The 26,477-nt window shown below is 32.2% G+C and overlaps 1 protein-coding gene across 1 annotated transcript; it reads right to left on the bottom strand.

Annotated features, from left to right (window-relative positions):
- Nucleotides 1–642: 642 nt before the first annotated feature.
- On the bottom strand, nt 643–3,378 carry LOC129989437 (zinc finger protein 596-like). Its single transcript, XM_056097980.1, has one exon. It carries the CDS (start codon nt 1,774–1,776, stop codon nt 1,042–1,044), a length of 735 nt encoding a protein of 244 aa, XP_055953955.1. The 5' UTR covers nt 1,777–3,378; the 3' UTR covers nt 643–1,041.
- Nucleotides 3,379–26,477: the final 23,099 nt, after the last annotated feature.

Here is a 26,477-nt window from a genome sequence, read left to right as displayed (position 1 = left end):
AATTAATAACAGAATCTATATTGAAAATAAGGCATTAATAACGTAATTAATAACAGAATCTATATTGAAAATAAAATTACCTGCTTTCTTTTAAATCAAATCCAATTCTGCTGACCTTCTTCGCTATTCCAAAAGTTCTTGGTTGTCAGCTGTCTATTTTAAATTCTATTTGAAAGACATCAAAGTATAAAATGACAGTTTTAAGACATATTTGAATGGACAGATCTTTTGTAATAGCAACAGACTTTCATTCATTTTCATTTCAGTTTCCAAAACGAATGTGAACATTTCTCCTCAACGGTGGAGTTCAAGGAGTAAAAGGTACACAATTAATTATTTATAATGGAAGTATAATACGAGGCTAGAATACATAAGTTCGTACTTTGTCATTCTTGTCTATTGTATAAATGAAATTCTGACCACATTTCATATTTCAGATCTTCATTTGAACAAATAAGCACTTAAAAATATTAAAAACTAAAAAGATGTGAACATGCACTTAAAGAAAAACACCCACTCAGAGTGTTGTCACATTTATACTAAAAAGTCTTATTTTGTATGTAAATACAGAGACTTTTGAACATCAGTTCTTATTCCACATGGAGACTTAAAAATACATTAGTCAATCCATTAACACTGAAATTGATGAAGTCTAACATCATGGAACATTAAAAATATTATTTATTATTAATTTATCGTTAGTTTTTATCATAATGTCTATAGTTCGAAAATAATTAATTTTTGACTAACTGTTCAAGAGGCGTAGCGAGGATAATAAACGCTTGATGCGTAATATAATTTTTCGCCCCCAGTTTTTAATCAGAGGGCCTTATTTTTTTTCGCTCCATCTTAATACTTCCTTTCGAAAAATGATTTAAACATACCAATATTTTGTTCCGATGTCTGCTACGTCACTGAGCAGTCATGTTTTGTAAAACTGTTAGGCATATTCTAACAGTATTTGCCTGGCAAGGATAAATACTGATTTTTAACTGAGATTCACACATATTTGTTTGTATGTATTTTTTGTCAGGCACCTACTTATTCCTTATGAATTGACAGATGCCTATTTAAACTAACTTTACGCACATAAGATTTGCCACAAATATCACATTTGTGAGGTTTCTCTTTTGTATGAGTAAACTCATGTCTTTTTAAATCCCCTTTGTCCAGGAACCCTTTTTCGCAGACTTCGCAAACATAAGGTTTTTCGTTCGTGTGAGTGCATAAATGACGTTTCAAAATGCTGTTTCTACTAAATGTTTGACAGCATACTTCGCAAGCATAAGGCTTTTCATTCGTATGGATGCGTAAATGTTTTTTTAAAGCACTACTGTCCCTGAAGGCCTTGTCGCAGACTTCACATGGATGAGGTCTTTCATTGGTGTGAATGAGTGAATGCCTTCTTAAATCTTTTCCGTTGTAGAATGCTTTATTGCAGGCATCGCAAGGATAAGGTTTGTCTTGTGCGTGAACACGTAAGTGGCTTTTTAAATCACTTATGTGGTTGTATGGTTTGCCACAGACTTCGCAAACATAAGGCCTTTCTTTTGCATGAGTGCGTACATGGCGTTTTAAATTGGTGTTTCTGTTAAAAGCTTTCCCGCAGACTTCGCAGACAAAGGGTTTTTCTTTTGTGTGAATACGTAAGTGTGATAATATACTTCGCTGGGTAAATTCTTTACCACAGACTTCACAAGAACGAGGCTTTTCTTTTGCGTGAATAAGTAAATGTCTATTTAAATCACTTTCGTCCTTAAATGCCTTATCACACATATCACAAGCAAAGCGCTTTCCCACAGACTTCACAAGAACGAGGCTTTTTTTTTTGTGTGAATAAGTAAATGTCTATTTCAATCACTTTCGTCCTTAAATGCCTTATCACACATATCACAAGCAAAACGCTTTCCCACAGACTTCACAAGAACGAGGCTTTTTTTTGTGTGTGAATAAGTAAATGTCTATTTAAATCACTTTCGTCCTTAAATGCCTTATCACACATATCACAAGCAAAGCGCTTTCCCACAGACTTCACAAGAACGAGGCTTTTTTTTGCGTGTGAATAAGTAAATGTCTATTTAAATCACTTCCGTCCTTAAATGCCGTATCACACATATCACAAGCAAAGCGCTTTCCCACAGACTTCACAAGAACGAGGTTTTTTTTTTTGTGTGTGTGAATAAGTAAATGTCTATTTAAATCACTTCCGTCCTTAAATGCCTTATCACACATATCACAAACAAGGCGCTTTTCTTTTGTATGACGGCCTAAGTGTGATGTTAACTTATCAGTTATAGCTGTAGTGTAGATTGATTACACAATAGAAAAGTTTTTCTTCAGTATGCCTTTGTAAATGTGGCGTCCCAGAATTTGTGTCGCTGAATGCTTTATTGCAGCCATCATTATCATGAAGTTTATTTTGTGTATAAGTATCAAAATGTGATTTTAAATACTTTTCTTGACTGAAAGCTTTTCCGCAAAAGTCGCAAGTGATATTCCTTTTAGTGTGATGGGGGTTTAAATTACCTTTAATATTAAAATTTTCTTCCGATATAGCATCTGTTTCTTTCAAATTAGTTAGAGAATGATTCAGTGGTATTCGTTTTAGACTGTTGCTTAACTGCATGCATTGGATACATGAAATTTCATCAATTTTTTTTATTTTTGAAGAATTTTGATAACTTGTCTTAATAATTCTTTTGTTTTTACAATAGCATTAAAATATGAAATGTCCAATAGCATTAAAATATGAAATGTCCAATAGCATTAAAATATGAAATGTCCAATAGCATTAAAATATGAATGACTAATGCTGTCTTGCAATTCCAGCATTAGTCACTCTTTTTCCCGCAAGTCTCATATGGATAAGTAATTTAGTTAACCAACTGTGGGTTTTATTCAATTTTAGCGTGTCATTCCAGCAATATTTTCAACGCTCAAAAAGTATGAAAATGCTCTATAATAATCTGTATCTCAAAAGCTTTGGATATATCTGTCTTTATACCATATCTATTTTTTTAACCCTCACTGAATAAATTTAATTCCAAAATCGAAGTTAGAACATTCTTCTGAAAAAAGAAAACATCGGAAAAAAAAATCATATTTTCCGATTTTGGAAGATTTCTTAACATTTTTTAGCAATCATTTATAAAGTCGGAAGTCTTTAAAATGCATCATTAGTTCTGTATTAGAATTGAAAAACCGCACGTGAAATAATTGAATTGAAAGGAAACGACTCACGTAAAACACTTCTTGTGAAATATGATGACACCTTAGCACGCCCTTTCTTTTCTGTAAGAAAGCAGCTACTTCGTTGCGAACTCAAACAATGATCTAAAATTCTGCCGGTAACCATAGCCTTTTGAGAACTAACCGCAGCTGCAGCCATGCGCAGTGTGAAAGGCAGACAAAGAAACGAATATTCTCCCCTTGGTCTGCTGGTTGGGGAGACGCAAAGCAAGGTTACCACATTTCTCCTTGCAGCGCAAGTTTGGCTCTTTTTAATTAATGCGACACCAAAGGAACCCCCCCTTTTTTTCTAAAGTTATACTAGAATATTTCAGTTTGTAGTAAATGTAGTGGTACTAATATTACAACAAATGATCGATTATCACTTGTAAATTTTTAAGCAATTTATATTATTAATTTAAAGCTAGATTAGCTTTTGGAATTATTCTTCTTTTAACAGAAATCAGTCAGCTATTTTATGTTTTCTTACTCCTTGCATAAAAGATACATTTCATAAAGCTGATTTCAAATCGAAAAAGAATATTTCTCTTTTTTCTTTTTTTAATCAATAATGAAAAATTTTGAAATAAAATCTTTTAAAAAATTGAGATTTATGAAAATATATGTTTTTTAAACTTTATTTGATTTCATATCTATGTATAAAATTAAATATCCTCTTGTATGTTTGCATCTTATTAGATTCCCCACTTCTTGACAGATTCAAATAAAATTTAGCACACGTCTTCCTTAACACCTAAACGTATTAAATGAGCTTTAAAAAGTTTTTACTCTTATGTAAGAGAAGTGTAATAAAAAAGATCTTAATATTTTTAGCCATAATTTTGGAACACATTATTTGCACGATTTTTTTTTGTCATCTAATTAAGATTTTAAAAAATAGTTTTTGAGTGACATAAATTTTAATTTTGTATGACAGTTTCTCTAATTTTAATCAATTTTTTAAAAATAGATTTAAGCATACTAGTTTATAACAATACCTTTACCCGTTGAAATGATAAGCCTGTTTTACTGTTTAATCAAATATGTATCAGTCTCAGTTTTCCCCATATGGCAGTTTTTTTTTTTTTTTTTGTCAGATATATTCACACCTGCTTTCTTTTATTTCTTAATGCCTTTTAATATACGAACGCAGCAATTTATCTTTAAATATTGTCGTTTAAGACTGTTGCAACTATTTTTACTTTTTGCCTTGATTTTATCTTATATTTTAGTACTTTCAAATTTTTAGTATTTCGTTTTACAATCATATGCCTTTACATATTCGTTTTTCATCTTGAATTCTATGAATAAGATTTTATTTCTCTCAATAAATTTCTCTGTTTAAATTGAATTATTATGTATTTTATCAAACCTCTTTCAATGTCTTATTTAAAAAAAAAAAAAAAATGCGAGCAGACATTTTTTTTATAGCTTTAGCAGTACAGATATTCAACCTCTTTTTAACCTCATATTAACTACAATTCTACCTTTTTTTTTTCTTCCTAACCATTCTAGTTATCTTATCAAAGCACAAAATTCAAATATTGGATTATGAATGTTTGATTAAACATCAAAGAAAATTTGAATACACGGCTTTTAAAGACATATGAGGCCGCGGTGGCCTGGTGGTAAGGTCTCGGCTTCAGAATCGCAGGGTTTCAGGTTCGATATCCGATTCCATCGAAGAACTGTCGTGTAAGCGGGTTTGGTCACGACCCCCGTTAGAGAAGGCCGGAAAACCTACGTCACAGAAAGTAATGACGTAGCTCCGAGAGGTTACACGAGTGGGTGCGAATTGGGGGACCGAGGGAGGAATTTCACCCTCTTCAAGTTTACTGATAAGAAACGAACTCTTTTCCACCCACGACATGTTTTAGCCAGTGGCCCTCCTGTGTTTGAGTAGACAGGAAGCGCCATTTCTTACTTGCAAAAAAAATCATTTGGATTACTAAAAATAAGGAATAGAAATGCCTTTGATCTGTTGTGTTCCAAACTGTAATGGGAATTACAGGAATGGCCCAAGAGTAAGTGTTTTTGCCTTTCCTAAAAATGAAGAGCTTAAAAAGAAGTGGTTAAGTGCCATACATCGTGAAGGATTTTATCCGACGCAGCATAGTAGGGTAAGCTTATTTAATTATTTTAAACTAATGCTTAACGTTTCTAAATGAAAAATCATTTATTCTCACATTAGAAATTTAACAGTAATACAGCTCAGTAATATCTATTATTCGTGCTTTTAATCAAGTGCATTATGAAAAGAATTATTTTATAAAATGCTGTAATACAGGTAATAATGTCTGTAATTATTGTCAATAATAATTATAATATTTGCCGTAATTATGTTTACATATTTTATTTACTATTATATCTATAATTACGTTTATATAGTTAAATTTTATTATATAACATAACGATAAAAGCATGAGAGTAAACAATAATAATTATATATTGTTTTATGTTGTATATTTCTTACTGTATTTAAATTAAACATTAAAGGAAGTCAATAGTTACGAATAATTTCCTTTACTGTAGGTCTGTGAATTACATTTAAAAAAAAATGATATTGAAAGAGAAACGAGTCTATTTGATTCGAAGTCAGGAAAATTATTAAGTGCCCCTCTTAAATATCCGAGACTAGTGATTGGAGCAATTCCATCTCAGATGCCAAATTGTGCCGCTTGCATGTCATCTTCAACATTTCATAGGGAAAATTATATTTACATTCTTTGTTTACTATTATATCTATAATTACGTTTATATAGTTAAATTTTATTATATAACATAACGATAAAAGCATGAGAGTAAACAATAATAATTATATATTGTTTTATATTGTATATTTCTTACTGTATTTAAATTAAACATTAAAGGAAGTCAATATTTACGAATAATTTCCTTTACTGTAGGTCTGTGAATTACATTTTAAAAAAAATGATATTGAAAGAGAAACGAGTCTATTCGATTCGAAGTCAGGAAAATTATTAAGTGCCCCTCTTAAATATCCGAGACTAGTGATTGGAGCAATTCCATCTCAGATGCCAAATTGTGCCGCTTACATGTCATCTTCAACATTTCATAGGGAAAATCCAGAAATAAAAAAGATGAAATTGGAACAACAATATGTAGAGAAAGCTCTCCAGGAAAGCATAATAGAAAAAAAGAAATACGATGAGACAAGAGAATTTAAAAATTTGGAAGAACTAAAACAGCGCATTTCTTTAGTAAATTTGAAAAATTTCTGGAATGTCATTCATAAAGAAAACAAAATTTTATTCGTGAATATTGAAGTAAGTTCTGGTCCTGAAATTGCCTTGTCTGTTGTAATAAATGATGTATTAGAGGTGTCAGCTTTTGTTGGAAAAACAAGCTTGTCAAATATTCCAAACATTTGTTCTTTACCTATAAAAATCAATAATATCAACACTTTAAATGAAATATTAGAGCATCTGCCAGAAATGAAGAGAAATAAATCATTGCTGAATTCTGATATTGTTTCCCAGATTCATAGTTTCATGGATAATTTAAATATAACCCAAGAAAATTTAACCAATGTTGTAGCATTTATTAAAGAGCAATCTGCCTTGATTATTCAAAATGAGCACAGTAAAATTTACTCCACTGAAATGATGATATTCTGCTCATTATTTTATTCAATGGCTCCGCATGCATATAAATTTGTCAGAAAGTCTGGCTATATTTTGTTACCTCATCCTGTAACTTTGAGAAATATATGCATACCTATCAACACTTGCCCTCAGTCAGAGCAGACCGAATTGCATTTCTTAAGGTACATTAAGCAGAAATTACAATTCATAGTATCTGCAGATAAAAATGTGATTCTTCAAATAGATGAGATGCACGTCAAACCCTACTTTGATTACAAAGGGGGAAATATATCAGGTTTCAGTTACAATTCAGAAAATGCCGCCACAAGTGTTGTGACTTTCATGATAAATAGTATTTCATCGTCATATAAAGATGTTGTTCACATTCTTCCTGTAAATAAAATAGCAGCAGACGTTTTACATGCATTCATTAAAAAAATTATTATTGGGTTAGAAAACATTGGTTTTAAAGTGATATGTGTAGTAACAGACAACAATTCAGTCAATCAAAAAGCAATGTCTCAGTTCGCTTCTCCTTCACAGTCATATTCAATTCTTTATCCTCATCCGGTAAATAAAGAACGACCCCTTTTTTTCATGATCGATACTGTCCATTTATTGAAGAATATTCGCAATAACTGGATCAATCAAAAGAATGTTGATAAATGTATGTTTTACCCTAATTTTAAAGAAACAACCTCAGAAAAAAATTCACAACAAGATTGTATTAAAAATTCTCTGGAAACTAATGATAATGTTATTCACTCTAATGGTGAAATAATTCAGAGATCTAGTAGTAAATCTGACAATAAAGTAGATTTTAATACAGCATCCTTCAAAACATTAAAATTATTGTATGAAACTGAAAAGAATAACATCGTAAAATATGCATACAATTTATCTTTAAAAGCATTGGAACCCAATAATTTAGAAAAACAAAATGTCAAATTAGTACTCAAAATTTTCAATAAATTTATACCTGAAAGTCTCATGAATTTGGGAGAGAAATATGAGTTTCCACACTACAAAGAAACAGCAGAATATATAAGAATAATAAATAGGTGGTGGGATATTGTTAATGTAAAAACTCCATTCACAGGAATCCGTGAAAATAATGTATATAAAAAACCACTGACATCATCTGAAACCGACAAAAGATACAAGTTTTTAGATGTATTTTTGAACTGGTTGGAAGACTGGAAAAATATGAAATGTGATACCGGCATGCTAACAAAAGAAACTTATTCTGCTCTTTTCATGACTACATATGCTTTAAAAGAAATAACTAAATATTGTTCAAAATTTAAGTACAAAATTCAACACATTTTTAGACGAATCCAAAGTGACAGAATGCAATTTGATGAATTCTGAAAATTTTCTTAAAACACGAATTTGAAAAAGAAAAAGATGATATTCCGAAATAAAAGAAGATGAAGTTAAAGAATTTGGGTATTAAAAATATCACAGCAATTGATACTGTCATTGTACAGAGAGAAGGTAGATTTAAAAATGTGTCAATTTAATCACTAATATAAAAAATTTCAAATTAAATTCAGCAAATTAAAAGTAAGGAAGAAGTGTAGTTGGTCAAGGCGTGAAGAAGCTTACAAGCATTTCCTATACAAATCATCGAAAAAAAATGGTGATTTTTCTAAAGTAATTAAAAGCAAAATCAAATTCATTTAACAAATATACACGCAATAGCATTATATATAATGTTTGTAATTTTTTTTTTTACTTTAAAAAAAAATTGCGGCTCCAAATGGTATCTTGCACAAAATCTCCTTTATATTTAAGGCTGGCTCTGATTATAATTCAGAACTCCTGTACCTTATGTGAATAAGAAATTTTGAAATTTCCTAATCAAAAATATTTTGCAACAGATATAATTTTGTATGATGTAGTGAATGAAGAAGAAGTACATGATTATGGCAAAGGCATTTCAGGGCATAAACCGGAAAATGTTTATAGATTGGCAATCTGGTCTGCAGTCAATGCATTAGTGAATAATTACATGATAGTTTGAAAAGCTCTTCTAAAACAGGAAAGGAAAGAAAATTTGATAAATTTAGTAAAGATATTTCTAACAAAGTAATGATAAAATATATAGTTAAATAAGAAAGCTCTTCTAATGTTTCAAAGATTTATTGGATATTTTTTCGAATAGAATACTGTTTCGTGAAATATTGTTTTTATTGCTTTCTTGGAGTTGACGCGACGGCAAATATTCATAAAACCCTTATTGTATGGAATTGTTTTGAAATTAATCAACAAGAGCATTGCAAATGTATTTTTTATATTATAATTTAAAAATTTATGAACCATATATGAAGAAGAAATTTTGAAATTTCCTAATCAAAAATATTTTGCAACAGATATAATTTTGAATGATGTAGTGAATGAAGATAATAGTTTTAAATCTAGGGGAGATACACCTACTGGGAAACCTGCCCTGCACTTAATGCAAAAAAGGTAATGCATACCAAGCACCGTACCTCCAGGGTGATGTGGAAAGCGGCTGCATTTTAATTATTAATGACTTCTACAATATATGTGTGTTGAATTGCATGATATGGAAGTATATGAAATGATATTAACAAGTGAAAAGTAATTTCTTTTCACTCTCTAGCGCGCAGAGACTTTAGGGAATGGAGTGGAGTGTACCGTCTCGTTGTGACGTCACGGAAAGCCGCAGAGGCCTTGTCTATCGGGGGTTGTGGTTTGGTGCACGCTAAATCCATCGGGGCTAAACGTCTTTCCGCTGGTGTGGTGTGGGAATTTGAAAAGGGGGTGCCATTTTAGATGTCGTCCTCGTCATCTGACAGCGGCTCAAAATTGCGAGGTCCGTCCCAAAATACCAAGATACCTGTGTAAGGTCAGTATCACGGAGATTTCAGTATTTCAGGTAAATGATATCGCATTTAAATCTTCTGCTTTATACTGCTCACATGTATCAAGATATATAATTATGTCACAAGAGACATTTTTTTTCTTTTCCACTGGGACTAATTGTTACAGTGTACTGACTTTCCCGGAGTTTCTTTTAATTATATAACGTACTTTTCTTTTTAAAGTGATACACTATAAGACAAAGATGAATGGACACATTCGCATAAGAAAAATTTTAGAAGCAACTAAAGAAATGATAACTGGTAATTCATGCGACAGGTGGCTGGTTACAGTGAAAACAATTTCTTGACACTCTAGAAATTCTGTAGTAAAACGAAAATTGTTGATAAAGTTAAATATTAATTATTACTATCATTTTCTAATTCGATTATTGGGCCACGGTGGCCTGGTGGTAGGTTCCTGGCTTCAGAAGCGAAGGGTTTCAGGCTCAAGACCAGATTCCATCATGCGAGTCTGGTTCACCTTAGATCCGTCGGGACTAAACGTCCACCTGCTGGTGTGGTGTGGAAGTTTGGAGAGGGGGTACCAGCTCAGATGTCGTCCTCGTCATCTGCTGCGGTTCAAAATTAGAAGGTGTGTCACAAAATAGCCCTAGTGTTGTTTTAAAAAACTGGACATTAATGTAACTAAAATAATTTTAGGGATAATTAAATTAAAATGAAATAAATTAATAAACAATATTAGTAAATTGTATTAATTTTTTAAAGTATTTCTACTAAATGATGCATATAAATTATATTAAAGAATCGTTTCTATTTTCTATTAAGAATCAGTTATCCTAATTTTGTCTATAAAAAAAAATCGACGGATTTTTTCAGAGGAACAAGATATCTACTTTCAATAGTACATAGATAGTATTTCACAAATGTATAATACCCTTTGTACTAAGAAAGCATAAACTTTAGCAAACCATTGCGCTATCAAAAACTCAAATAATCTCAGTAAACAAGGATGAATGCGTATTAAGGGACTGGTTGCCAACTTTTGGACAAACCGTAAGTCGTCTTACATATTCTCCAAGCAGCTGGCCTGAGAAGAGCTGCGAAATATAGACTAGTATTTGGACGCTAGACACATACAATACTAGACACATTATAGACTAGTATTCGGTAAATTCAAATTCTTGTGTCAAGATATTTACAGTGTTGTTGAAACTGAGCTGACAACAAACTGACTGCCTGACAAAAGTACTATAAATAAAACAACACTAGAAGCAAGCAGACGTGCAAATTTAAAGTGACATGTTTTGATTCGCCGGCGTCCTGGCCTAGGGATAGCGCGTCTTCCCCGTGATCTGGGCGTCCCGGGTTCGAGTATGGTTGTTCTTCCCTTTTGTTCTATCTATGAGATGTGTGAAAGAGCCCTCCCTCGCAAAAAGAGGGTGTGAAAGTGAGTGTGAGTATGAGCTAGAAGGCAGACTTCTGCTTTCAGAAGCTACTACAACCCCTCTCCGTCGCAAAGCTGTGTTCTCCACGAACGGTCCGACAGGCATCAAAGCACCCCAGAAAACCGAAAGAGGGGTCGAAAGGGGACGGCGTGGTCCGCCTGCCATCCGGACCAGTCATGGGACCGCCGCTTTCCTGTGTTCCGTGAATATTCAGACGAAGCACGCTTTCCCCCATTTTCGCTCTCTTGCGGTTTCCTGGGGTTCTTTGAATACGGTGTTAAACTGGTCTAAAAACACAATGCTAAGAATACGAATAAATTCTGCGCATGTGCGTGAACTTCACTCGTAAAATTTCGAATAAATATAGAAATATTTTGATATTAAATTCTATTTTTGACGTATATGATTTGGAATTATTCAATTTATCTCTAGGAATAATGGAGAAAACTGGCAAAAATAAATTAAAAAATATATATATATTTAAATATTTGTCGGCTTCGAGCCTCGAACTGCAGAACTGCTTGGAATACTCTGCCGATCCAGGCACCAAACCTCGTAACCTGAGAGCTTCTGAAGGTTCTAAGAATCTCATTACGACTTTCCAGTAAAATTTTAAATACGATGTCAATCTGGTCTAAAAGCAAAATGCTAAGAATACGAATGAATTCTGCGCATGTACGTGAAATTCACTCGCAAAATTTCGAATAAATATAGAAATATTTTGATATTAAATTCTATTTTTGACGTATATGATTTGGAATCATTCAATTTATCTCTAGGAATGATGAAAAAAACTAGCTAAAATAAATTTAAAAAAAAAAGAGAAAAATATATAAAAATATTTGTCGGCTTCGAGCCTCGAACTGCAGACCTGCAAAACTAAACGCTACACTCTGCCGATCCAGATACAGAGCCTCTCAACTTGAGAGCTTCTAAAGGGTCTAAGAATCCCATTACGACTGTCCTGTAAAATTTTAAACAAGGTGTCAATCTGGTCTAAAAGCACAATGCTAAGAATACGAATGAATTCTGCGCATGTGCGTGAAATTGACTCTCAAAATTTCGTATAAATATAGAAATAATTTGATATTAAATACTATTTTTGACGTTTATTATTTGGAATTATTCAATTTATCTCTAAGAATGATGGGGAAAACAAGCTAAAATAAATTTAAAAGAAAAATAAAAATATATAAAAACATTTGTCGGCTTCGAGCCTCGAACTGAAGACCTGCAAAACTAAGCGCTAAACTTTACCGATCCAGCCAACAAGCCTAGTAACCCGAATTCTTCTGAAGGGCCTAAGAGTCTCATTAAGACTGTCCAGTAAAATTTTAAATACGGTGTCACTCTGGTCTAAAAGCACAATGCTAAGAATACGAATGAATACTGCGCAAGTGCGTGAAATTGACTCGCAAAATTTCGAATAAATATAGAAATATTTTGATATTAAATACTATTTTTGACGTATATGATTAGGAATTATTCAATTAATCTATAGGAATGATAGAGAAAACGAACTAAAATAAATTAAAAAAAAAAGAAAAACATATAAAAATATTTGTCGGCTTCGAGACTCGAACTGAAGACCTGCAAAACTAAGCGCTACACTCTACCGATCCAACCACCAAACCTCGTAAACTGAGAGCTTCTGAAGGGTCTAAGAATCTCATTACGACTGCCCAGTAAAATTTTAAAGACGGTGTCAATCTGGTCTAAAAGCACAATGCTAAGAATACGAATGAATTCTGCGCATTTGCGTGAACTTGACTCGCAAAATTTCGAATAAATATAGAATTTTTTTGATATTAAATACTATTTTTGACGTATATGATTAGGAATTATTCAATTAATCTATAGGAATGAGAGAGAAAACAAACTAAAATAAATTAAAAAAAAAAAAGCAAAATATATAAAAATATTTGTTGGTTTCGAGACTCGAACTGAAGACCTGCAAAACTAAGCGCTACACTCTACCGATCCAACCACCAAGCCTCGTAACCTGAGAGCTTCTGAAGTGTCTAAGAATCTCATTACGACTGCCCAGTAAAATTTTAAATAAGGTGTCATTCTGGTCTAAAAACAAAATGCTAAGAATACGAATGAATTTTGCGCATGTGCGTGAACTTGATTCGCAAAATTTCGAATAAATATAGAAATATTTTGATATTAAATACTATTTTTGACGTATATGATTAGGAATTATGCAATTAATCTATAGGAATGATAGAGAAAACGAACTAAAATAAATTTAAAAAAAAAAAAAAGAAAAACATATAAAAATATTTGTCGGCTTCGAGACTCGAACTGAAGACCTGCAAAACTAAGCGCTACACTCTACCGATCCAACCACCAAGCCTCGTAACCTGAGAGCTTCTGAAGTGTCTAAGAATCTCATTACGATTGCCCAGTAAAATTTTAAATACGGTGTCATTCTGGTCTAAAAGCACAATGCTAAGAATACGAATGAATTCTGCGCATGTGCGTGAAATTGACTCGCAAAATTTCGAATAAATATAGAAATATTTTGATATTAAATACTATTTTTGACGTATATGATTAGGAATTATTCAATGAATCTATAGGAATGATAGAGAAAACGAACTAAAATAAATTAAAAAAAAAAAGAAAAACATATAAAAATATTTGTCGGCTTCGAGACTCGAACTGAAGACCTGCAAAACTAAGCGCTACACTCTACCGATCCAACCACCAAACCTCGTAAACTGAGAGCTTCTGAAGGGTCTAAGAATCTCATTACGACTGCCCAGTAAAATTTTAAAGACGGTATCAATCTGGTCTAAAAGCACAATGCTAAGAATACGAATGAATTCTGCGCATGTGCGTGAACTTGACTCGCAAAATTTCGAATAAATATAGAAATATTTTGATATTAAATACTATTTTTGACGTATATGATTAGGAATTATTCAATTAATCTATAGGAATGATAGAGAAAACGAACTAAAATAAATTTAAAAAAAAAGAAAAATATATAAAAATATTTGTCGGCTTCGAGACTCGAACTGAAGACCTGCAAAACTAAGCGCTACACTCTACCGATCCAACCACCAAGCCTCGTAACCTGAGAGCTTCTGAAGTGTCTAAGAATCTCATTACGATTGCCCAGTAAAATTTTAAATACGGTGTCATTCTGGTCTAAAAGCACAATGCTAAGAATACGAATGAATTCTGCGCATGTGCGTGAACTTGACTCGCAAAATTTCGAATAAATATAGAAATATTTTGATATTAAATACTATTTTTGACGTATATGACTAGGAATTATTCAATTAATCTATTGGAATGATAGAGAAAACGAACTAAAATAAATTTAAAAAAAAAAAAAAGAAAAACATATAAAAATATTTGTCGGCTTCGAGACTCGAACTGAAGACCTGCAAAACTAAGCGCTACACTCTACCGATCCAACCAAAAAGCCTCGTAACCTGAGAGCTTCTGAAGTGTCTAAGAATCTCATTACGATTGCCCAGTAAAATTTTAAATACGGTGTCATTCTGGTCTAAAAGCACAATGCTAAGAATACGAATGAATTCTGCGCATGTGCGTGAAATTGACTCGCAAAATTTCGAATAAATATAGAAATATTTTGATATTAAATACTATTTTTGACGTATATGATTAGGAATTATTCAATGAATCTATAGGAATGATAGAGAAAACGAACTAAAATAAATTAAAAAAAAAAAAGAAAAACATATAAAAATATTTGTCGGCTTCGAGACTCGAACTGAAGACCTGCAAAACTAAGCGCTACACTCTACCGATCCAACCACCAAACCTCGTAAACTGAGAGCTTCTGAAGGGTCTAAGAATCTCATTACGACTGAACAGTAAAATTTTAAAGACGGTATCAATCTGGTCTAAAAGCACAATGCTAAGAATACGAATGAATTCTGCGCATGTGCGTGAACTTGACTCGCAAAATTTCGAATAAATATAGAAATATTTTGATATTAAATACTATTTTTGACGTATATGATTAGGAATTATTCAATTAATCTATAGGAATGATAGAGAAAACGAACTAAAATAAATTTTAAAAAAAAGAAAAATATATAAAAATATTTGTCGGCTTCGAGACTCGAACTGAAGACCTGCAAAAATAAGCGCTACACTCTACCGATCCAACCACCAAGCCTCGTAACCTGAGAGCTTCTGAAGTGTCTAAGAATCTCATTACGATTGCCCAGTAAAATTTTAAATACGGTGTCATTCTGGTCTAAAAGCTCAATGCTAGGAATACGAATGAATTCTGCGCATGTGCGTGAACTTGACTCGCAAAATTTCGAATAAATATAGAAATATTTTGATATTAAATACTATTTTTGACGTATATGATTAGGAATTATTCAATGAATCTATAGGAATGATAGAGAAAACGAACTAAAATAAATTAAAAAAAAAAAAAGAAAAACATATAAAAATATTTGTCGGCTTCGAGACTCGAACTGAAGACCTGCAAAACTAAGCGCTACACTCTACCGATCCAACCACCAAACCTCGTAAACTGAGAGCTTCTGAAGGGTCTAAGAATCTCATTACGACTGCCCAGTAAAATTTTAAAGACGGTATCAATCTGGTCTAAAAGCACAATGCTAAGAATACGAATGAATTCTGCGCATGTGCGTGAACTTGACTCGCAAAATTTCGAATAAATATAGAAATATTTTGATATTAAATACTATTTTTGACGTATATGATTAGGAATTATTCAATTAATCTATAGGAATGATAGAGAAAACGAACTCAAATAAATTTAAAAAAAAAGAAAAATATATAAAAATATTTGTCGGCTTCGAGACTCGAACTGAAGACCTGCAAAGCTAAGCGCTACAGTCTAGCGATCCAACCACCAAACCTCGTAACCTGAGAGCTTCTGAAGTGTCTAAGAATCTCATTACGACTGCCCAGTAAAATTTTAAATACGGTGTTATTCTGGTCTAAAAGCACAATGCTAAGAATACGAATGAATTCTGCGCATGTGCGTGAACTTGACTCGCAAAATTTCGAATAAATATAGAAATATTTTGATATTAAATACTAATTTTGACGTATATGATTAGGAATTATTAAATTAATCTATAGGAATGATAGAGAAAATGAACTAAAATAAATTTAAAAAAAAAGAAAAATATATAAAAATATTTGTCGGCTTCGAGACTCGAACTGAAGACCTGCAAAACTAAGCGCTACACTCTACCGATCCAACCACCAAGCCTCGTAACCTGAGAGCTTCTGAAGGGTCTAAGAATCTCATTACGACTGCCCAGTAAAATTTTAAAGACGGTGTCATTCTGGTCTAAAAGCACAATGCTAAGAATACGAATGAATTCTGCTCATGTGCGTGAACTTGACTCGCAAAATTTCGAATAAATATAGAAATATTTTGATATTAAATACTATTTTTGACGTATATGATTAGGAATTATTCAATTAATCTATAGGAATGATAAAGAAAACGAACTAAAATAAATTTAAAAAAAAAAAAGAAAAATGTATAAAAATATTTGTTGGCTTCGAGACTCGAACTGAAGACCTGCAAAACTAAGCGCTACACTCTACCGTTCCAACCACCAAGCCTCGTAACCTGAGAGCTTCTGAAGGGTCTAAGAATCTCATTACGACTGCCCAGTTAAATTTTAAATACGGTGTCAATATGGTCTAAAAAGTATAATGCTAAGAATATGAATGAATTCTGCGCATGTGCGTGAACTTGATTCGCAAAATTTCGAATAAATATAGAAATATTTTGATATTAAATACTATTTTTGACGTATATGATTAGGAATTATTCAATTAATCTATAGGAATGATAGAGAAAACGAACTCAAATAAATTTAAAAAAAAAGAAAAACATATAAAAATATTTGTCGTCTTCGAGACTCGAACTGAAGACCTGCAAAACTACGCGCTACACTCTACCGATCCAACCACCAAGCCTCGTAACCTGAGAGCTTCTGAAGTGTCTAAGAATCTCATTGCGACTGCCCAGAAAAATTTTAAATACGGTGTCATTCTGGTCTAAAAGCACAATGCTAAGAATACGAATGAATTCTGCGCATGTGCGTGAACTTGACTCGCAAAATTTCGAATAAATATAGTAATATTTTGATATTAAATACTATTTTTGACGTATATGATTAGGAATTATTCAATTAATCTATAGGAATGATAGAGAAAACGAACTCAAATAAATTTTAAAAAAAAGAAAAACATATAAAAATATTTGTCGTCTTCGAGACTCGAACTGAAGACCTGCAAAACTAAGCGCTACACTCTACCGATCCAACTACCAAGCCTCGTAACCTGAGAGCTTCTGAAATGTCTAAGAATCTCATTACGACTGCCCAGTAAAATTTTAAATACGGTGTCATTCTGGTCTAAATGCACAATGCTAAAAATACGAATGAATTCTGCGCATGTGCGTGAATTTGACTCGCAAAATTTCGAATAAATATAGAAATATTTTGATATTAAATACTATTTTTGACGTATATGATTAGGAATTATTCAATTAATCTATAGGAATGATAGAGAAAACGAACTAAAATAAATTTAAAAAAAAAAGAAAAATGTATAAAAATATTTGTTGGCTTCGAGACTCGAACTGAAGACCTGCAAAACTAAGCGCTACACTCTACCGTTCCAACCACCAAGCCTCGTAACCTGAGAGCTTCTGAAGGGTCTAAGAATCTCATTACGACTGCCCAGTTAAATTTTAAATACGGTGTCAATATGGTCTAAAAAGTATAATGCTAAGAATATGAATGAATTCTGCGCATGTGCGTGAACTTGATTCGCAAAATTTCGAATAAATATAGAAATATTTTGATATTAAATACTATTTTTGACGTATATGATTAGGAATTATTCAATTAATCTATAGGAATGATAGAGAAAACGAACTCAAATAAATTTTAAAAAAAAGAAAAACATATAAAAATATTTGTCGTCTTCGAGACTCGAACTGAAGACCTGCAAAACTAAGCGCTACACTCTACCGATCCAACTACCAAGCCTCGTAACCTGAGAGCTTCTGAAATGTCTAAGAATCTCATTACGACTGCCCAGTAAAATTTTAAATACGGTGTCATTCTGGTCTAAATGCACAATGCTAAAAATACGAATGAATTCTGCGCATGTGCGTGAATTTGACTCGCAAAATTTCGAATAAATATAGAAATATTTTGATATTAAATACTATTTTTGACGTATATGATTAGGAACTATTCAATTAATCTATAGGAATGATAGAGAAAACGAACTAAAATAAATTAAAAAAAAAAAAAGAAAATGTATAAAAATATTTGTTGGCTTCGAGACTCGAACTGAAGACCTGCAAAACTAAGCGCTACACTCTACCGTTCCAACCACCAAGCCTCGTAACCTGAGAGCTTCTGAAGGGTCTAAGAATCTCATTACGACTGCACAGTTAAATTTTAAATACGGTGTTAATATGGTCTAAAAAGTATAATGCTAAGAATATGAATGAATTCTGCGCATGTGCGTGAACTTGATTCGCAAAATTTCGAATAAATATAGAAATATTTTGATATTAAATACTATTTTTGACGTATATGATTAGGAATTATTCAATTAATCTATAGGAATGATAGAGAAAACGAACTAAAATAAATTTAAAAAAAAAAAGAAAATGTTTAAAAATATTTGTCGGCTTCGAGACTCGAACTGAAGACCTGCAAAACAATGCGCTACACTCTACCGATCCAACCACCAAGCCTCGTAACCTGAGAGCTTCTGAAGGGTCTAAGAATCTCATTACGACTGCCCAGTAAAATTTTAAATACGGTGTCATTCTGGTCTAAAAGCACAATGCTAAGAATACGAATGAATTCTGCGCATGTGCGTGAACTTGACTCGCAAAATTTCGAATAAATATAGTAATATTTTGATATTAAATACTATTTTTGACGTATATGATTAGGAATTATTCAATTAATCTATAGGAATGATAGAGAAAACGAACTAAAATAAATTTAAAAAAAAAAAAGAAAAATGTTTAAAAATATTTGTCGGCTTCGAGACTCGAACTGAAGTCCTGCAAAACAATGCGCTACACTCTACCGATCCAACCACCAAGCCTCGTAACCTGAGAGCTTCTGAAGTGTCTAAGAATCTCATTGCGACTGCCCAGAAAAATTTTAAAGACGGTGTCATTCTGGTCTAAAAGCACAATGCTAAGAATACGAATGAATTCTGCGCATGTGCGTGAACTTGATTCGCAAAATTTCGAATAAATATAGAAATATTTTGATATTAAATACTATTTTTGACGTATATGATTAGGAATTATTTAATTAATCTATAGGAATGATAGAGAAAACGAACTAAAATAAATTAAAAAAAAAAAGAAAAATATATAAAAATATTTGTCGGCTTCGAGACTCGAACTGAAGACCTGCAAAACTAAGCGCTACACTCTACCGATCCAACCACCAAACCTCGTAACCTGAGAGCTTCTGAAGGGTCTAAGAATCTCATTACGACTGCCCAGTTAAATTTTAAATACGGTGTCAATATGGTCTAAAAAGTATAATGCTAAGAATATGAATGAATTCTGCGCATGTGCGTGAACTTGATTCGCAAAATTTCGAATAAATATAGAAATATTTTGATATTAAATACTATTTTTGACGTATATGATTAGGAATTATTCAATTAATCTATAGGAATGATAGAGAAAACGAACTAAAATAAATTAAAAAAAAAAAAGAAAAATGTTTAAAAATATTTGTCGGCTTCGAGACTCGAACTGAAGACCTGCAAAACAATGCGCTACACTCTACCGATCCAACCACCAAGCCTCGTAACCTGAGAGCTTCTGAAGGGTCTAAGAATCTCATTACGACTGCCCAGTAAAATTTTAAATACGGTGTCATTCTGGTCTAAAAGCACAATGCTAAGAATACGAATGAATTCTGCGCATGTGCGTGAACTTGACTCGCAAAATTTCGAATAAATATAGAAATATTTTGATATTAAATACTATTTTTGACGTATATGATTAGGAATTATTCAATTAATCTATAGGAATGATAGAGAAAACGAACTAAAATAAATTAAAAAAAAAAAGAAAAATGTATAAAAATATTTGTCGGCTTCGAGACTCGAACTGAAGACCTGCAAAACTAAGCGCTACACTCTACCGTTCCAACCACCAAGCCTCGTAACCTGAGAGCTTCTGAAGGGTCTAAGAATCTCATTACGACTGCCCAGTTAAATTTTAAATACGGTGTCAATATGGTCTAAAAAGTATAATGCTAAGAATATGAATGAATTCTGCGCATGTGCGTGAACTTGATTCGCAAAATTTCGAATAAATATAGAAATATTTTGATATTAAATACTATTTTTGACGTATATGATTAGGAATTATTCAATTAATCTATAGGAATGATAGAGAAAACGAACTCAAATAAATTTAAAAAAAAAGAAAAACATATAAAAATATTTGTCGTCTTCGAGACTCGAACTGAAGACCTGCAAAACTAAGCGCTACACTCTACCCATCCAACCATCAAGCCTCGTAACCTGAGAGCTTCTGAAATGTCTAAGAATATCATTACGACTGCCCAGTAAAATTTTAAATACGGTGTCATTCTGGTCTAAATGCACAATGCTAAAAATACGAATGAATTCTGCGCATGTGCGTGAACTTGACTCGCAAAATTTCGAATAAATATAGAAATATTTTGATATTAAATACTATTTTTGACGTATATGATTAGGAATTATTCAATTAATCTATAGGAATGATAGAGAAAACGAACTAAAATAAATTTAAAAAAAAAAAAGAAAAATGTATAAAAATATTTGTTGGCTTCGAGACTCGAACTGAAGACCTGCAAAACTAAGCGCTACACTCTACCGTTCCAACCACCAAGCCTCGTAACCTGAGAGCTTCTGAAGGGTCTAAGAATCTCATTACGACTGCCCAGTTAAATTTTAAATACGGTGTCAATATGGTCTAAAAAGTATAATGCTAAGAGTATGAATGAATTCTGCGCATGTGCGTGAACTTGATTCGCAAAATTTCGAATAAATATAGAAATATTTTGATATTAAATACTATTTTTGACGTATATGATTAGGAATTATTCAATTAATCTATAGGAATGATAGAGAAAACGAACTAAAATAAATTTAAAAAAAAAAAGAAAAATGTTTAAAAATATTTGTCGGCTTCGAGACTCGAACTGAAGTCCTGCAAAACAATGCGCTACACTCTACCGATCCAACCACCAAGCCTCGTAACCTGAGAGCTTCTGAAGGGTCTAAGAATCTCATTACGACTGCCCAGTAAAATTTTAAATACGGTGTCAATATGGTCTAAAAAGTATAATGCTAAGAATATGAATGAATTCTGCGCATGTGCGTGAACTTGATTCGCAAAATTTCGAATAAATATAGAAATATTTTGATATTAAATACTATTTTTGACGTATATGATTAGGAATTATTCAATTAATCTATAGGAATGATAGAGAAAACGAACTCAAATAAATTTAAAAAAAAAGAAAAATATATAAAAATATTTGTCGGCTTCGAGACTCGAACTGAAGACCTGCAAAACTAAGCGCTACACTCTAGCGATCCAACCACCAAACCTCGTAACCCGAGCGCTTCTGAAGTGTCTAAGAATCTCATTACGACTGCCCAGTAAAATTTTAAATACGGTGTCATTCTGGTCTAAAAGCACAATGCTAAGAATACGAATGAATTCTGCGCATGTGCGTGAACTTGATTCGCAAAATTTCGAATAAATATAGAAATATTTTGATATTAAATACTATTTTTGACGTATATGATTAGGAATTATTTAATTAATCTATAGGAATGATAGAGAAAACGAACTAAAATAAATTAAAAAAAAAAAGAAAAATATATAAAAATATTTGTCGGCTTCGAGACTCGAACTGAAGACCTGCAAAACTAAGCGCTACACTCTACCGATCCAACCACCAAACCTCGTAACCTGAGAGCTTCTGAAGGGTCTAAGAATCTCATTACGACTGCCCAGTTAAATTTTAAATACGGTGTCAATATGGTCTAAAAAGTATAATGCTAAGAATATGAATGAATTCTGCGCATGTGCGTGAACTTGATTCGCAAAATTTCGAATAAATATAGAAATATTTTGATATTAAATACTATTTTTGACGTATATGATTAGGAATTATTCAATTAATCTATAGGAATGATAGAGAAAACGAACTAAAATAAATTAAAAAAAAAAAAAAAGAAAAATGTTTAAAAATATTTGTCGGCTTCGAGACTCGAACTGAAGACCTGCAAAACAATGCGCTACACTCTACCGATCCAACCACCAAGCCTCGTAACCTGAGAGCTTCTGAAGGGTTTAAGAATCTCATTACGACTGCCCAGTAAAATTTTAAATACGGTGTCATTCTGGTCTAAAAGCACAATGCTAAGAATATGAATGAATTCTGCGCATGTGCGTGAACTTGATTCGCAAAATTTCGAATAAATATAGAAATATTTTGATATTAAATACTATTTTTGACGTATATGATTAGGAATTATTCAATTAATCTATAGGAATGATAGAGAAAACGAACTCAAATAAATTTAAAAAAAAAGAAAAACATATAAAAATATTTGTCGTCTTCGAGACTCGAACTGAAGACCTGCAAAACTAAGCGCTACACTCTACCCATCCAACCATCAAGCCTCGTAACCTGAGAGCTTCTGAAATGTCTAAGAATATCATTACGACTGCCCAGTAAAATTTTAAATACGGTGTCATTCTGGTCTAAATGCACAATGCTAAAAATACGAATGAATTCTGCGCATGTGCGTGAACTTGACTCGCAAAATTTCGAATAAATATAGAAATATTTTGATATTAAATACTATTTTTGACGTATATGATTAGGAATTATTCAATTAATCTATAGGAATGATAGAGAAAACGAACTCAAATAAATTTAAAAAAAAAGAAAAACATATAAAAATATTTGTCGTCTTCGAGACTCGAACTGAAGACCTGCAAAACTAAGCGCTACACTCTACCCATCCAACCATCAAGCCTCGTAACCTGAGAGCTTCTGAAATGTCTAAGAATATCATTACGACTGCCCAGTAAAATTTTAAATACGGTGTCATTCTGGTCTAAATGCACAATGCTAAAAATACGAATGAATTCTGCGCATGTGCGTGAACTTGACTCGCAAAATTTCGAATAAATATAGAAATATTTTGATATTAAATACTATTTTTGACGTATATGATTAGGAATTATTCAATTAATCTATAGGAATGATAGAGAAAACGAACTAAAATAAATTTAAAAAAAAAAAAGAAAAATGTATAAAAATATTTGTTGGCTTCGAGACTCGAACTGAAGACCTGCAAAACTAAGCGCTACACTCTACCGTTCCAACCACCAAGCCTCGTAACCTGAGAGCTTCTGAAGGGTCTAAGAATCTCATTACGACTGCCCAGTTAAATTTTAAATACGGTGTCAATATGGTCTAAAAAGTATAATGCTAAGAGTATGAATGAATTCTGCGCATGTGCGTGAACTTGATTCGCAAAATTTCGAATAAATATAGAAATATTTTGATATTAAATACTATTTTTGACGTATATGATTAGGAATTATTCAATTAATCTATAGGAATGATAGAGAAAACGAACTAAAATAAATTTAAAAAAAAAAAGAAAAATGTTTAAAAATATTTGTCGGCTTCGAGACTCGAACTGAAGTCCTGCAAAACAATGCGCTACACTCTACCGATCCAACCACCAAGCCTCGTAACCTGAGAGCTTCTGAAGGGTCTAAGAATCTCATTACGACTGCCCAGTAAAATTTTAAATACGGTGTCAATATGGTCTAAAAAGTATAATGCTAAGAATATGAATGAATTCTGCGCATGTGCGTGAACTTGATTCGCAAAATTTCGAATAAATATAGAAATATTTTGATATTAAATACTATTTTTGACGTATATGATTAGGAATTATTCAATTAATCTATAGGAATGATAGAGAAAACGAACTCAAATAAATTTAAAAAAAAAGAAAAATATATAAAAATATTTGTCGGCTTCGAGACTCGAACTGAAGACCTGCAAAACTAAGCGCTACACTCTAGCGATCCAACCACCAAACCTCGTAACCCGAGCGCTTCTGAAGTGTCTAAGAATCTCATTACGACTGCCCAGTAAAATTTTAAATACGGTGTCATTCTGGTCTAAAAGCACAATGCTAAGAATACGAATGAATTCTGCGCATGTGCGTGAACTTGATTCGCAAAATTTCGAATAAATATAGAAATATTTTGATATTAAATACTATTTTTGACGTATATGATTAGGAATTATTTAATTAATCTATAGGAATGATAGAGAAAACGAACTAAAATAAATTAAAAAAAAAAAGAAAAATATATAAAAATATTTGTCGGCTTCGAGACTCGAACTGAAGACCTGCAAAACTAAGCGCTACACTCTACCGATCCAACCACCAAACCTCGTAACCTGAGAGCTTCTGAAGGGTCTAAGAATCTCATTACGACTGCCCAGTTAAATTTTAAATACGGTGTCAATATGGTCTAAAAAGTATAATGCTAAGAATATGAATGAATTCTGCGCATGTGCGTGAACTTGATTCGCAAAATTTCGAATAAATATAGAAATATTTTGATATTAAATACTATTTTTGACGTATATGATTAGGAATTATTCAATTAATCTATAGGAATGATAGAGAAAACGAACTAAAATAAATTAAAAAAAAAAAAAAGAAAAATGTTTAAAAATATTTGTCGGCTTCGAGACTCGAACTGAAGACCTGCAAAACAATGCGCTACACTCTACCGATCCAACCACCAAGCCTCGTAACCTGAGAGCTTCTGAAGGGTTTAAGAATCTCATTACGACTGCCCAGTAAAATTTTAAATACGGTGTCATTCTGGTCTAAAAGCACAATGCTAAGAATATGAATGAATTCTGCGCATGTGCGTGAACTTGATTCGCAAAATTTCGAATAAATATAGAAATATTTTGATATTAAATACTATTTTTGACGTATATGATTAGGAATTATTCAATTAATCTATAGGAATGATAGAGAAAACGAACTCAAATAAATTTAAAAAAAAAGAAAAACATATAAAAATATTTGTCGTCTTCGAGACTCGAACTGAAGACCTGCAAAACTAAGCGCTACACTCTACCCATCCAACCATCAAGCCTCGTAACCTGAGAGCTTCTGAAATGTCTAAGAATCTCATTACGACTGCCCAGTTAAATTTTAAATACGGTGTCAATATGGTCTAAAAAGTATAATGCTAAGAATATGAATGAATTCTGCGCATGTGCGTGAACTTGATTCGCAAAATTTCGAATAAATATAGAAATATTTTGATATTAAATACTATTTTTGACGTATATGATTAGGAATTATTCAATTAATCTATAGGAATGATAGAGAAAACGAACTAAAATAAATTAAAAAAAAAAAAAAGAAAAATGTTTAAAAATATTTGTCGGCTTCGAGACTCGAACTGAAGACCTGCAAAACAATGCGCTACACTCTACCGATCCAACCACCAAGCCTCGTAACCTGAGAGCTTCTGAAGGGTTTAAGAATCTCATTACGACTGCCCAGTAAAATTTTAAATACGGTGTCATTCTGGTCTAAAAGCACAATGCTAAGAATATGAATGAATTCTGCGCATGTGCGTGAACTTGATTCGCAAAATTTCGAATAAATATAGAAATATTTTGATATTAAATACTATTTTTGACGTATATGATTAGGAATTATTCAATTAATCTATAGGAATGATAGAGAAAACGAACTCAAATAAATTTAAAAAAAAAGAAAAACATATAAAAATATTTGTCGTCTTCGAGACTCGAACTGAAGACCTGCAAAACTAAGCGCTACACTCTACCCATCCAACCATCAAGCCTCGTAACCTGAGAGCTTCTGAAATGTCTAAGAATATCATTACGACTGCCCAGTAAAATTTTAAATACGGTGTCATTCTGGTCTAAATGCACAATGCTAAAAATACGAATGAATTCTGCGCATGTGCGTGAACTTGACTCGCAAAATTTCGAATAAATATAGAAATATTTTGATATTAAATACTATTTTTGACGTATATGATTAGGAATTATTCAATTAATCTATAGGAATGATAGAGAAAACGAACTCAAATAAATTTAAAAAAAAAGAAAAACATATAAAAATATTTGTCGTCTTCGAGACTCGAACTGAAGACCTGCAAAACTAAGCGCTACACTCTACCCATCCAACCATCAAGCCTC

Source organism: Argiope bruennichi, chromosome 10 (assembly GCF_947563725.1).
Source record: "Argiope bruennichi chromosome 10, qqArgBrue1.1, whole genome shotgun sequence".
In the NCBI taxonomy this organism is placed as follows: domain Eukaryota; kingdom Metazoa; phylum Arthropoda; class Arachnida; order Araneae; family Araneidae; genus Argiope; species Argiope bruennichi.
The sequence above is the reverse complement of the archived record's forward strand: the minus strand, read 5'-3'. Positions and strand labels throughout refer to the sequence as shown.